The sequence below is a fragment of the Temnothorax americanus genome, unplaced genomic scaffold (assembly GCF_048541705.1).
Source record: "Temnothorax americanus isolate GAGA-0224 unplaced genomic scaffold, ASM4854170v1 Scaffold11, whole genome shotgun sequence".
Lineage (NCBI taxonomy): Eukaryota > Metazoa > Arthropoda > Insecta > Hymenoptera > Formicidae > Temnothorax > Temnothorax americanus.
This window is the reverse complement of record NW_027509242.1, coordinates 298,602-311,781: the sequence shown is the minus strand read 5'-3', so window position 1 is coordinate 311,781 and position 13,180 is coordinate 298,602. Positions and strand designations below refer to the sequence as shown.

General features: G+C 36.8%; 1 protein-coding gene across 13 annotated transcripts in view; it reads right to left on the bottom strand.

The window, feature by feature from the left end:
- Positions 1-1,262: 1,262 nt before the first annotated feature.
- Positions 1,263-13,180, bottom strand: part of LOC143905783 (diacylglycerol kinase eta) — a 33,797-nt gene continuing 21,879 nt past the window's right edge. For 5 of the 13 annotated variants that reach the window (XM_077421421.1, XM_077421375.1, XM_077421431.1 and 2 more), the window contains 21 exons: positions 12,248-12,449; positions 12,014-12,150; positions 11,727-11,818; positions 11,509-11,639; positions 11,204-11,372; positions 10,968-11,082; positions 9,012-9,328; positions 8,576-8,884; positions 8,295-8,446; positions 7,982-8,231; positions 7,523-7,902; positions 7,112-7,425; positions 6,768-7,044; positions 6,460-6,687; positions 6,274-6,376; positions 5,928-6,197; positions 5,556-5,850; positions 5,155-5,475; positions 4,977-5,072; positions 4,764-4,895; positions 1,263-3,212 (listed from right to left, as the gene is read on the bottom strand). In XM_077421421.1, the coding sequence (XP_077277547.1) occupies positions 2,916-3,212; positions 4,764-4,895; positions 4,977-5,072; positions 5,155-5,475; positions 5,556-5,850; positions 5,928-6,197; positions 6,274-6,376; positions 6,460-6,687; positions 6,768-7,044; positions 7,112-7,425; positions 7,523-7,902; positions 7,982-8,231; positions 8,295-8,446; positions 8,576-8,884; positions 9,012-9,328; positions 10,968-11,082; positions 11,204-11,372; positions 11,509-11,639; positions 11,727-11,818; positions 12,014-12,150; positions 12,248-12,401 (4,539 nt within the window). In that variant the 5' untranslated portion in view covers positions 12,402-12,449 and the 3' untranslated portion in view covers positions 1,263-2,915. Of the gene's footprint in view, positions 3,213-4,763; positions 4,896-4,976; positions 5,073-5,154; positions 5,476-5,555; positions 5,851-5,927; positions 6,198-6,273; positions 6,377-6,459; positions 6,688-6,767; positions 7,045-7,111; positions 7,426-7,522; positions 7,903-7,981; positions 8,232-8,294; positions 8,447-8,575; positions 8,885-9,011; positions 9,329-10,967; positions 11,083-11,203; positions 11,373-11,508; positions 11,640-11,726; positions 11,819-12,013; positions 12,151-12,247; positions 12,450-12,775; positions 12,880-13,180 lie in introns of those variants that run through there. The other 8 variants (XM_077421382.1, XM_077421411.1, XM_077421400.1 and 5 more) reach the window with 6 other exon arrangements.

The window sequence follows — 13,180 nt, the reverse complement described above, 5'->3', positions numbered from 1 at the left end:
CACGATAATACGAGATTGTCAATTCTGTATACGTTAGTAATCTTACTGCAGAAATATCTGAGGAATACATATGAGATATAACGGTGACAGAACTATCTCTACATACATATATATAAAAAGGGAGAGAGCAGAAGACTTAAAGTTATAAAAATTGACAGGGTATTAAATAAATATAGAGATTACGGTTTAAAGTGTTAGTTTTAAGAAGGCATAATCATTATCTAACTTATCATTTTCTTTACTTTTCTAGAAAAAAAATTGATATATTTAGTTTCTAGATATTCAATAAATTATTTCCAAGAGAGAAATAATAAAATTACATATAAAAAAAGTAAATTATTATTACTTGAACGTTATAATTCTGAATGATTTTTAATTCTTTCTCAAAGATGCATTACATTGTATAAATTAAAAGTTATCGAATATAATATTATTCTACGTAATACTGTATTACATTATTGCAATAATGTTATCTATTGAGGTGCTACGTTTTGTCGCATGATTGTAATGACATAATTTTCGTAAAGTTACATAAGACAAAAACACACACCTGTAGATATTGCAGTTACGAATTATATAATTTCGTATTTCTAAATTAAAAATAAAAAGAAGATAATATGCAATGTGATTAATGCATGTAACATTCATGTATATGTAACATATAGACTTTACGTCCGTTTTCCTTGTCTGTATGTAAGATTTAGTGACTCCTAGAATATATAGGCACTTTTGTCCTTTCAGATATACATCAAAATGTAAAGACATTTTTTTCATGTTGCGCAAATAAACTGTTAAATTAAGTTCGTTAGTGTCTTGTATTAAAAGACATAGTATAAAAGACAAAAATAAGTAAGTCGTCATAATGCATTAACATTAGAACCTGTGGTAATCTACATCGCTTAAATAAAGAGTTCACATTCTTCTGTTACGATAAGAATAGCATTCTCTGTATAATTATATAGTAATCGTAGTTTGATTAGACTTCGTTTTAAATTTCATTAGCTAATATCATCGCTTGTATGTTGATTCATATTATTATTTGTTTTATCGTGTAAGATTAATTGTAAGTGTCTAAGTGTCACTACAATATGTTCATCTATTTGTAACTGTGAAAACTACGTAGTACGTATTACGGAATGTAATACTAAAAGTGTAATACAAATACGTTTTCATATCGAGATTTTTTAATTATCATACACATAATATCGAAGTAAGGACATACGAACAAACAACCGTCAGAAAGCGGGAAAATTGTAGTTCGATTGTGAATATGATTATAGCAATAATATTTGATTTTTACGCTGATAGAAAATTAGCAGCGAGCGACTCTATATAAATAATTGTACTGTTACACGAGCAATAATCGATTATTGCAGAATGTTACAGATTATAAAAATAGATAAATTTATAACTCAACACAGATAAGATAGTGAAGACTAGTTTTATTAAGGAAGCAGGGCAAGAAGCTCACAAAACAAGGAACCCAACCTGCGAATCCGTAAGAAGAAAAATATTCTTATTATATACGTAATAACTCTTTTGCCAACTTTTTAGAACTACTATAGCATACATTTTGCATTTCTAGCTCTTCTCAATTATCGTTTTTTATTGCCATAAGGAGATATATGTAAAATCACTTTCATATACAGCTTGGCCCAAGCATTGCTTTTCAAACTAATCATTAACAAACAACCGAATTAAACAACCGAGAAAGCCAAAAATCTGCGTGTATAATTACAGGATTATACAGTCCTGTCATCATATATTATCTATAAGTAGCTCGAAAGTCGAAAGAAGTAATAGAAGACGTAATAAAAGAGACGTAATAATAGGAAGAAGTAATAGTAGACGAAACAAATTGACCGAAATTGACAAGTTAAAGAATACAGATGTAATATAAATTGATTTTCGTGAAATATATAAGAAACGCTTTCCCAAGTATGCGGTACTCGCGAGTTCAAGATATTCGTACCACGTGTAAGACTCATCAATTTCAAACGGTAGGAATACACGTAGCAGTTGCTAAATATACCCGAGACATTGTAAGTTATCTTAATAATAGTCAGTAATATAAAAAGTTTGCTATTTTACAAGAAATATCTACTCCGTACGTATGTGCAGTTTATACGAGACTTTCGTCTTCGTCATGGATTCTATAACGCCTCGGTAAGAGAATTAAGTAAAATACATCCCCTTGGGGGATGATGCGTCTCATATTTTGTACTTTGTACACGCTGGCACAAACACACACACACACACACACACACACACACACACACACACACACACACACACACACACACACACACACACACACACACACACACACACACACACACACACACACACACACACACGCACACACACGCACACACACACACACACAGTGTCTAGATATATAAATAGAATTGCCCTGTAAATTTGTCGCTGCATAACAAATTCAGCTTTTGCTTCTTGTTAGTTCTAGTATGTGTAGAATAAATATTTGGCACAGGCAAAGTGGTTTCCTTTCATACAGTAACGGTCAGCTTAGAAGGATACTTTCTTTCCACAGTAATATTTACCGTAATGAACATTACGTCTAATACCCACGATGTCATTTGGGTTGGGAGGATTGTGGTTAACATAATTAACGTTTTAGGGGATGAATATAATATGTCTATCCATCTATCTATCTTCGGACAGACTTATTTTGTGTTATGAAAGTTCTCTTTGTCAAGTATTCGATTCTAAGCTATCTTCTTCCGTCCTGTCGACTTATAATAGCGCATTTGGAATAAAACTCCAGAAATACGGACTCTCTTTCGCTACTGCCGGCTACCTACCTACGCGATCGTATTCCTCGCTTCGGAGATGCAGAATTTTTTATGTTTCTACGTGAACGCGACTCACAATAAGTGACGTGTCTCAATGACTCAATTGTTGAGGTCATTGATGGCCTGTAAGATGCGTTTAACATGCCCCACCTTGGTGATGCCCAGCTCCTTTAGATCTCGACGGGCTAGGGTCAATAGCTCTCTACCGCGTATATCGTGAGACACAAATTTCTCAGCGTATTCTCCCAGCTGTAGATTCTCCAGCCAGGTGCACACCTCCTGCACGCCCCACGTCGTGACCTGATCTCGTACCGGATGACCCGCGCCGCCCGAGTTGCCAGCGAAGCGACGGAACTTTAACCAGAACAACCCTCGATGACGATTTTTTTTATCTCCCTGCAGATCCAGAGTTCGAGATGTCGGTTAGTACACGGTTAGTCAGATTAGTAGTAAAGCGGTATGCAGGGTATGCTATTTTATACGGCATACGTTAGAGACATCATGCTAATTATATGCAGGTGGAGATTTGCACTCGGGATTACGTGATAACGAATTCGTTCAGGCATACTAAGGTAGCTCTCTCGAATGGCCTAGGATCGTTTGCGATAGTGTGATTCAAACTCGCGCAAGTACCGCAGATATAGACAGACACTTTCGGTATATACATTAATGAGACAATATATATAAGATATTCCATTATATATTTATTGCTCTGTACTTTATAGCAAGATTTGTATACATTCGCTAAAAGATACATCTCTCATGAAACTGATATAAAATCACGAAAGTTCCCCTCTCGTTGTTACAGCGCTAATTAAACAGTGCAGCAAACTCTCGCGAAATCATGAGAAACAGCGGAGGCGCGATAACAAAAGCAAAAGTATCATAGCTATTAGCTTGCGTATAATTCAAGTGCATACTCGGATGTGTTGCGTTATGTGTTGCTAATATAACTCAAGATAGGCAGCTAAGCGTCGCACAATATACGTTACGTCTCATTGTAAACTATAATAGATAATAGAACCGCAAGCGAGAATAAACAAATAAAAGCTAGGCAATTCCATCTCTCAGCAGATGTGATACATACATGCACGCACGCACGCACATACATACACACGTGTACAAAAAATAACCAGCATCATATTTCGCTACACTGTAAAACTAAGTCTCCAAATGCTAATTCTATTTCTCTAATGGCACATAAGCATTAATACTTAAAAGCATATTACCAGCACTGGGATTGAGCACTCAATCAATCCGAAACAAAGCATAGGATAATTTATTAATTATCATTTGAAAACGACATTTACGCATAATGTAATGAATTTGTAAACTTCTCTCAAAAGAGATTGTAAAATTTTGGGTGTATAAAGAGAGGTGCTTTCATAATATTACGTATCTTCGTGTTACCCAACTAGCTAGCTAGATCTCTCTCGAAACTTATTTACAAGAATAGCGCTCTTAATAATCATCTCTCTTTTGGAATATACTGGCAAGATGGAATATCGAATACGAATCAGATGGAATAGATAATGGAAGACTTTATCGTTAATTTTATCGTCTCAATTCGCTTCGTTCGATCTTAATAACCATGTGAAAAATTATTATCTACGTACTATAAGTAAAATAAATAGAAAAATTAATTGTACCTCCCAAAATCTCTCTATATAAAACTAATTGTTTAATTAAATTACATTTGCGAACAAATAGTTGAATATCTATGAAACAAACTTTTTTTTATACTTTAAGTATTAAATTTGGTTAATATTTGCTATTCCGTCAATTAAATGTATATATAGTAAATATCACAAAATGTATGTATAAACTTTATCACGATGTAAGATACGTGACAAAATACGTAACGATAGTTAATTTCATAACTTGTATCTTGAAATAATTGACTTAAAACAGCAGAGTGCATTAAAAAAGCATAAGAAAGAACTATACCTGATCGTCCATGGGAATATTTTGCAAGTAAACCAGTCCTGTGCCTCCTTCGTCAAAGGTACACTTTCGTAATTCCTGTTCTATACTAGCTAGAGATAGGGACAACTTGTTTTCTAAATCCTCTCGTAATTTCTGCATTATAGAGAGGAATAACTGTTGGTTTAATTCAATTCGTTATTGATATCTTACAGTAACAACATTTCATATGCTCACCAAATTATGGGCTTTATCTCGCAGTAACTCACAAGATTCCTCATACAATTGCCGCGCGCTTGATACCAACTCGGTCACCATGGGTCTCAGGCTTATCTATTAACAAAGAGAAAAACTAAGAAAGAGTAAGTAGATGATAGTCGTAGTAGATTTCTAATATTCCCTGATTAAAACTCACCCCTTGCAAGATTTTACCGTCCGGATGTACTTGCTCAAGCGCATTTGCTGTTCGCGAGGCTACTTGGTACAGATCTGGTTCCAGACTCGGATGTGATATAATTAGCAGTTTTACCCACTTGACCAAGGTCGTTACGGCCTCAATGAAATTGAATAGAATGTTGAGTTCCTCATCGCTCAACTGAGGAGGTTTACTACATATTTGCAACTGTGCCTGAGACTGCGATTGCGATGCATTGCTTATAGTGGAAGTGGATTGAGTGACGGTGCTTAAGGTGTTGCGCTGCTTCTCCTCCCATGCTCTTAACGAGGTTTCGAGTGCCTGAGATACAAAATATTTTCTCGCTTATATAGACAAATCAAAGCTACGTTTCCCATTAAGGAACCATGACAGATACTTACCCTATTTCTATAAAGCATTTGCATGCGATTCTTGTGTATAATCCTTATAATACCAGGTGGTTGAATCCAAGCCTCTCCATCGACCTGTATAGGAACACCCTCCTCTCCCAAGATATTAATCTGGACCGTCTGACATTGGGCTATCCTGTGATGCTGCAAATTGATGAGCCGCGAAGCAGCCATTTGAACAGATCCGAAAACTGCCACTACTTCCAATATGCGATCGTCGAACGACGGTGCTAAGAATAGATCCCCTTCCTTCGTACCTCCCCAGAAGTTTGTACCGCCCATGAAACTGCCATTGGAGAACAAACGTTTGCGTTAGATCATTAAAAATTGTATATAGATATACATATTTATTGTCACAGGTACCTCGGTATATTTAATACAACGATCCCTTGTAGAGAAGGTAACGGTATCCTTTGACCGTCGCACTCCAGCTGAACTCTCTGCTCAAGATTTTTGTAAGTCTTCTGTATCCACTGTTTAGATCCCAAGACACCGTACCACATGTAGTTCTTGGCGCGCGATCGACATTTCTCAGGGTGCTCCTCTCTCTTATTGTGGAAGTCGAGACTGATCTTCGCGTCTATGCCGATACCGAAGTAATTGTTCATGACGCATCGTTCGAAGTAACCTTCCCTGTAATACAGAAAAAGAAGGTTCGTGAAAAGTGTACGCATGTCAAATTATATATATAAAATAACGTGTGAATTACATCAATGTTTCATCTGGATCCATTAAAGGCGATACCGCTGCACACAGAGCATCCGCATTTGCCAGCAATGCTTGACTGATGAGACCAGCTCCGCCACTTACATCTATACATTTACAGGAGACACATAAATATTCATATAATATGGGAAAGATTACATTGCATTTCAACATTGCATTTTTGGCTTACTTGGCCACATAGGCAATCGAACCAAAGGATTTATAATAGGAAGTTTTTTCACATCCTCCGTCTTATCCACAGATTTCGCTCTTTCGTGGCGCAAGCTCATGCTCGAGCCACCTAGACGAGCGGTAGTTGCAGCCAACGACACAACTTCCGATGCCTTCAACAAACTGCCACTGCTTATACGCCGTGTAGCTTGCGGAGAGAAGCCAGAGTCGGGCAGCTCCACGCTTACTACATTGTGAGAAACATCATTAAGATCTAAGAAGAATATGTAATTGCCGTGTAATAATAATTCAGTTTATCAAACTTACGCCTTTCCATACTGTTGCCGCTACTGTATTGCCTGTCATGAGGATCTAATTTATTATCTAAATTAAGCTTGTGATGACTCTCAATTGACAATGATGGGCTTGGTGGATCAACGAAAACACTGATCTGTGGCGGAAAATTTATGGAACATTTCTCATTGGTCTGCGTGACGGGAAAGCATACCGGTACTACGTTCGTCTCTACAGATTGCGTCGACTTAATCCCTGAGACACGTACACACGTTGTCAAACCGTCCGTTTTATATTTACTTAGCATTGCCTGATAATAGAAAACGCATTAATTTCACACATTTAATGTAAATCTAAAAACCAAAATACTCATTTACCTCTTTATCCGTCTTCATATTTTTTGTGCCCTTCTTGAACGATTGTCTTCCGATGTCGTTACCTTCGCTGAATTGAGCTAAACCGCAATATCTATGCGACTCTTCGATCTCTAAGCCTTCTCTGACAGAATCATACTTCTCACCCATTATCGCGCTGATCACATCTTGTCCGAGGGAGCTTAAATCCTCCAAACCGCTTTCCGAACGTTGAGTTTCGCTGGAAAGCATATCGGAATTATCCGGCGAATCAATGTGCCCGATCTCCGAGCTTTCCGATCTTTTCGTGGAGTCGAATATATCGCTGTCTATATGCCCTGAAAAGTGTGAGAGAAATTATCTAATAATTAGATATGAATTACATACAAAGTAACGCTTCTACAATGCTTGTCACATTGGTGAGTACTCGCTTACCAATTTCGCTCTCGCTATTTCGCACGGTGTAACTCCTGGAATCAAAAGTTTCGGAAACCATGCTATCTGTACTGACGATACTGTTAGTACAGCTACCTCGGGGTCCCAATTTGGCTATCGCGGGTTTTTGCACGCGCTCCGGAGAAATGTTTCTAGAATGAAGCGAATCCGTGTCAGGAGAGACGATAGTATCTTGCATGGTCTCATCGTCCGATGGTGTACTTGTATCTAAGACGGTCTTTGTCACGGTTATAGGATCGTCGGAAGAAGCTTCTATTTGCGTCGGTTCGGACAATAGGAAATTATTTTCGTTAGTAGTTGCCTGAACTTCTTGTTGATTACCGGCAGTTTGTGCTGTGGCCAGGTCAAAACTGAGATCTCTAAAATTATATCGAGATTCGTGTAACTTCAAGGATCCAAGTATTCATAATACGTTATCAAGTTCATGTTAAAAGTTACCCCTGTGGTATGTTTTCGCTGTTTCGTCTACTGTCGGCGAAACCGTCGGGTGCAGGAAGAGTGAGTAATTCTTCAGGTTGCGAGTCTCTCCTTAAATCCGGCATTGGGCTCAAAGATGCCACGTTAGGAGTAGGACTTGGGCAAGGTGAAATCTCTATGCTGCTACCAGATTCTACAGTCGGTATTAAACTTGCGTTGTCGGTTTGATCTGTTTGCGATAAACCAGGGATATCTAATTGTTGCTTTTTGCCTAAATTATACATAAGAATATGTGCAAACCACTGCTTTACTGTTGTAGATATAAAAAACTTACTTGTCACAATATTTATTGGAGAACTGTCTGATATTATGGTGATATTTGGCATCTTACCGCCTTGCTTCTCGATCGAAGGATTGTTCTGCTCGTCAACAGCCGTTTCCGTGTGTTCCACTAACCTCCTGATAGCTCTTTTCAAGCTGTTTGCTCTATAAATATATAATATAATATAATATAGATATATATGTACATATATATATATATATATATATATATATATATATATATATATCTCTTTTTACCATTTCGTAGTACAACGTTATAAGTATATGCTATACCTAGACATCACAACATCTCTCTCCATGTAACATCTTCTTTTAACTTTTTTTAAATTTGTCATTTCCTTCTCTGGCTTTTCTAAAGCACCTTTCTCCTGGATACTACTAAAAGTTTCAGTTTTTAGAGTGCCAATGTCAGTTTCTTCTGTGTCGTCGGATAAATAGCTTTCCTCTTTCGATAATGTTTGCAACAAGAGGTCAAGTTTTTGTTGAAGTATTGTGCATTTTTCTCCCAATTGTTGGTCCCCTGTGTTTAGACTGGCTTCCAGTATATGTGTTGCAAAATCTTTTACTGTTTCACATAAAACTCTGTGGGAGGAAATCTCTGTTTAAATGTCAAAGTTTAAAGCTTATGCAATTTCATGCACACATTTCATGCACGTCCCCTCCCCCCCTCTCACATACACATGCACACATACACGATTATACCACTCACTTGGCACTAGATATAACTACGTTCTCCTGATCAGATTGCAAAATGTTTGTTATATGAGCAAGAACGTTGTCTTCATACTGATGAGCTATGCTCGATTTTATAGCCGGGTCGGGCTGAGTCACTTTGTGACATGGCAGAGATATGCTGCGTTCGAATGTCATAATACTCCATCGATCCAGCATCTTCGTGCTCGCTTTTTCATACTTCTCCAGTAGCTGAGGTAAATGTGTGTCATCGTCGCACGACGATCCCCAGCCTAACACGCGCGCCAAGTCATTTCCAGTCCCTAAAGGTAATACCCCAACCTGACATTGTTTCTGCAAATTTGAAAAATATAAATATACCTCTCTCCGTTCCATGCAGTGCATTAATAGTATATGTTAATGAGAGCTATAGATTAGATAGACAGATCGATCATGCACATGTACACTTACCGCCTGCAAAAAAAAAGTTAACGAAGCTTCGCGTATGTAAAGAAGTTTAAAGCACACACACCGGTTTCATCTGAAATAAAATCATAAAAGAGACACGCCATGCAGTTTATAATCGGAAACTTGAAAAAATTAATACCATTTGCTACAATATAATAGATCTGCATAAAGGCCGAAGCACAGACTTTTACATAACGCATAATGCATAAGCATAAGAAAATTGATTAGTCCATACACATGTGCAGAAATAAACCAATCCTTCTTTTCATGCTTATGCGTTATGCAAAAGTTTGTGCTTCAGCTTTTAGTATGGCCCAAACATAATACATTAGTATATAAGAAGGTGTGTGTGTGTGTGTGTGTGTGTGTGTGTGTGTGTGTGTGTGTGTGTGTGTGTGTGTGTGTGAGCGTGAGCGAGCGTGTGCGCACTCGCGCGTATCGATACTTCTAAAGAGTGAACAGAGAAAAAAAGTTTTATTTTCCGAGTTATAATAAATTAAAGAAAATATCTAGAATACCCGCTTTGATTAATCTCTCTTTCCAAGACGATCAAATAATATGAGCAAAAGTTTGAATATACATCAATTCCTTCAAAATACCTTCAAAAAATCATCCGATTTATTAGAAGAATATAACTTACTTGATATTGCACACAAGTAATTTGTAAAGTAAATCCAATCCAAGTTTTGCACCTTTTTCAAAAGATTATAATTCAGAAGAGTTAATCAAACTGTAGCAAATTACAAATCTCAATTTCAAGGATTAAGTTCTTAATATTGGGAGGATGAAATTCGAATTCGAGTTAGTCATGTTATCTCTTGTCCAAATATACTCTGCTAATAATTCTGGCAATGTTTCGAAAATATCGAAAGACACACACATCTCAATTCTCGTTTAATCTAAATGTTTTGGAAGGAAAAATAGATTTGTATAAATATTTTATTTCAAGTCACACTTTATTATATATAATGTTTAGTAATTACTGATAATGTTTAATAATTAGTTAATTAGTGATACTTTACTAATAATGTTTAATAATAACTATGTATGCATTAACGTAAATTCACACTGCATTTACTCCCCAAAATATTGACATAATTGAAGATCATACTATATTGGCTGGTATTCATAGTCAGCTTTTACATTTAAGATCGTCTTAAGTTTATCTTTAAATGCTGTACGACTCGTTTCATTGGCTACGGAGTATCTGAAGATGAACTTAAGAAGATCTTATATATAAGATCTGATTATAAATACCGGCCCATGTATATTAAAAAAAAATGCATATTAAAACAATGCTCCTCTATTCTCTATAAATGTATGTCGCATTTAGACCTATAATTATAATTTATATTCATGCATTAATTATATAACGTAAAAAAATATCATCAAGCTAAGTTGTTATGCGCAGAAAGAAATACGTTTAAACAATGCAGCTCTGGCAGAGCGTAATTAGATTCGAGAAGAAGTGACAGTCACTAAGAAATCATGCTGAAAGAGATAAAGTTGTCAAATTAAAACACACGTTTATACCCACGTGCATTCCAAGCCGATCGATTTCTGAGAGCACCCATCCTACGGATCCATCTCCGCTACACACCAAAATCCGGAACGGATCAAAGTGTCGAAACAGTCTTAATCTGTACAAGAAATATGACTCGTATACTCGATGCGTTTATACATATATGCACCTTGCTACACGTACGATAACGAATGATATCGATTTATGATCGATCAGCATATGCGTAAAGATTTTCTTACCCTGGACCTGGTCCTCCATTTATAAGGTCGAACACTTGTGCGGGATTCAGTAATTGTTTAAATCTTCTAAGAAACTTAATACCTTGATTGTCACCAGATTTACTGTTTACAAATACTAAAAGTGGACTGCATCCCGTAGGTCTAACTGCTTCCCAAGCTTCGTCGCTACCTGATAACAATCGAACCACACGTACCGCTTTTATAAAAGTTTTATATTTAAATATACATGTAAATTGTCCACACATGAAACGAGTGCGCGCGTGATATAATTAATCATTTACAATACAAATAGACAGTGCAATTACCTATACTGTGCAAAGCTGTAGGAGGCACTACACTGAGTTTAGCTGGTCCTAGCGGACACCTGACACCTATGGCAGGTCTACACGCTGTGTGCACAGTTGCTTTGCACCATAAACATCGCCAATCTTGAAGCCTATAAATAATATATCGATTTTGACAAAATGAAGCTTAACTTAAATAAATCAATCGCTTATGTAAAAATATCGTGGGATGTAACTACCTAAGTACAGAGCCACACGTCTTTTCACAGACAAAGCATTTTGAGGACACTGGCAAATTTCCCTCCATCCACTGATGTGGCATCGTGATGTTCTATAAACATAGATTAAGCAAGACATGAAATTAAATGAATGTATAAAAAATTGTGCATTCTTAATATATTTGTCGTACAGATGAATCGATCGTAAGGTAAGTTATTAAAAGATATGCGTCCGATTGGAATTATACTTTTATTGATCCTTAATATACTCAAAAATATATTTTTAATAAAATAAAATATATGCATACCCCATCTTGGTCCTCAATGATATCTTTTCCGATAGATGCTAAAGTGGTCCACTTGCAATTATTTATTGCTTTTGCGCTACATCTCTTGTGCACCTTGTATTTACAAGCTTCGCAACTTAAACCGTGGGAAGTAACACCTGTTACGATACGGCATCGTAAATTTAATTTTGTCCTACTACTTTAACCAGCTGAACTGTAAGTTTGTTTGCGAGATTAAAAAAAGAAGTTGCTTACCATGTAGGGCATCTCTGCAGACATTGCAATACGTAGGTCTGGCGTGACTAGTCGCATACCACTGATGATTACCTTCCAGCAACTCGGCATTTCCAGGATCACCCTGAGGACGCGTCTCCGTCGCTGTTCTCAGGGTGTCGAACCACTCCTCCATATCTCTGTTTTCACCACAGAGAACCAAAGACCGAAGCGGAGTTATCACCTAATACACAAGAGACATCACATTGCTACATTACTAATCGTCACATACGTATATAATATGCGTAAAAAATATGTTATATAAGAAGAAATATAATAATGACGTTTTAACGACGTTCCTGTTCTATTCCGTAATTTGGAATAGGGTAACAGCGACAATAATTAACGAAGTCTGCCAACTCACGCTCTGAGAAACATCGCGTATTGAAATTGATTTAAATAAAACTATTTTTGTATAAGAGAAGGAAAACTCTGGCCTCTCTCAAAGATAGAAAATTCAGGATAGACTCGACTGACTCGAGTACTTGTCACGTATTCCTTTCGATTCACCGGTAGAACATTCTCAGCGCAAGATTACGACTTGAACGGTGCTCCAGAAAACTGCGGAGTGCGGATCAGATGGCAGCATCCCGTAGCTCGTCCGTTTTGTTTCGCATTGGATCTCGGGTAAATCTGAAGAATAGTGGCCTACTCACCGATTTCGTTCAACTTGGGCTTAATCGACGCGTTTTTGCACGAAACGACCGAATCTGGCAGAAAAAAGGGTCGCTCTGCCCCGCGAAGCGAGATATTAACGGTTAAAGTTGACGACTATCAGGTTATGATTAATTTGTTAAAGCAGGGAATAGTTGGTATATAAAAAGTACATGTAAATATGAACTTTTCATATACCAACTATTCTCTGCTTTAACAAATTATTTATGTTTCGTTAACTTAAACGCTTAATATTTGTAA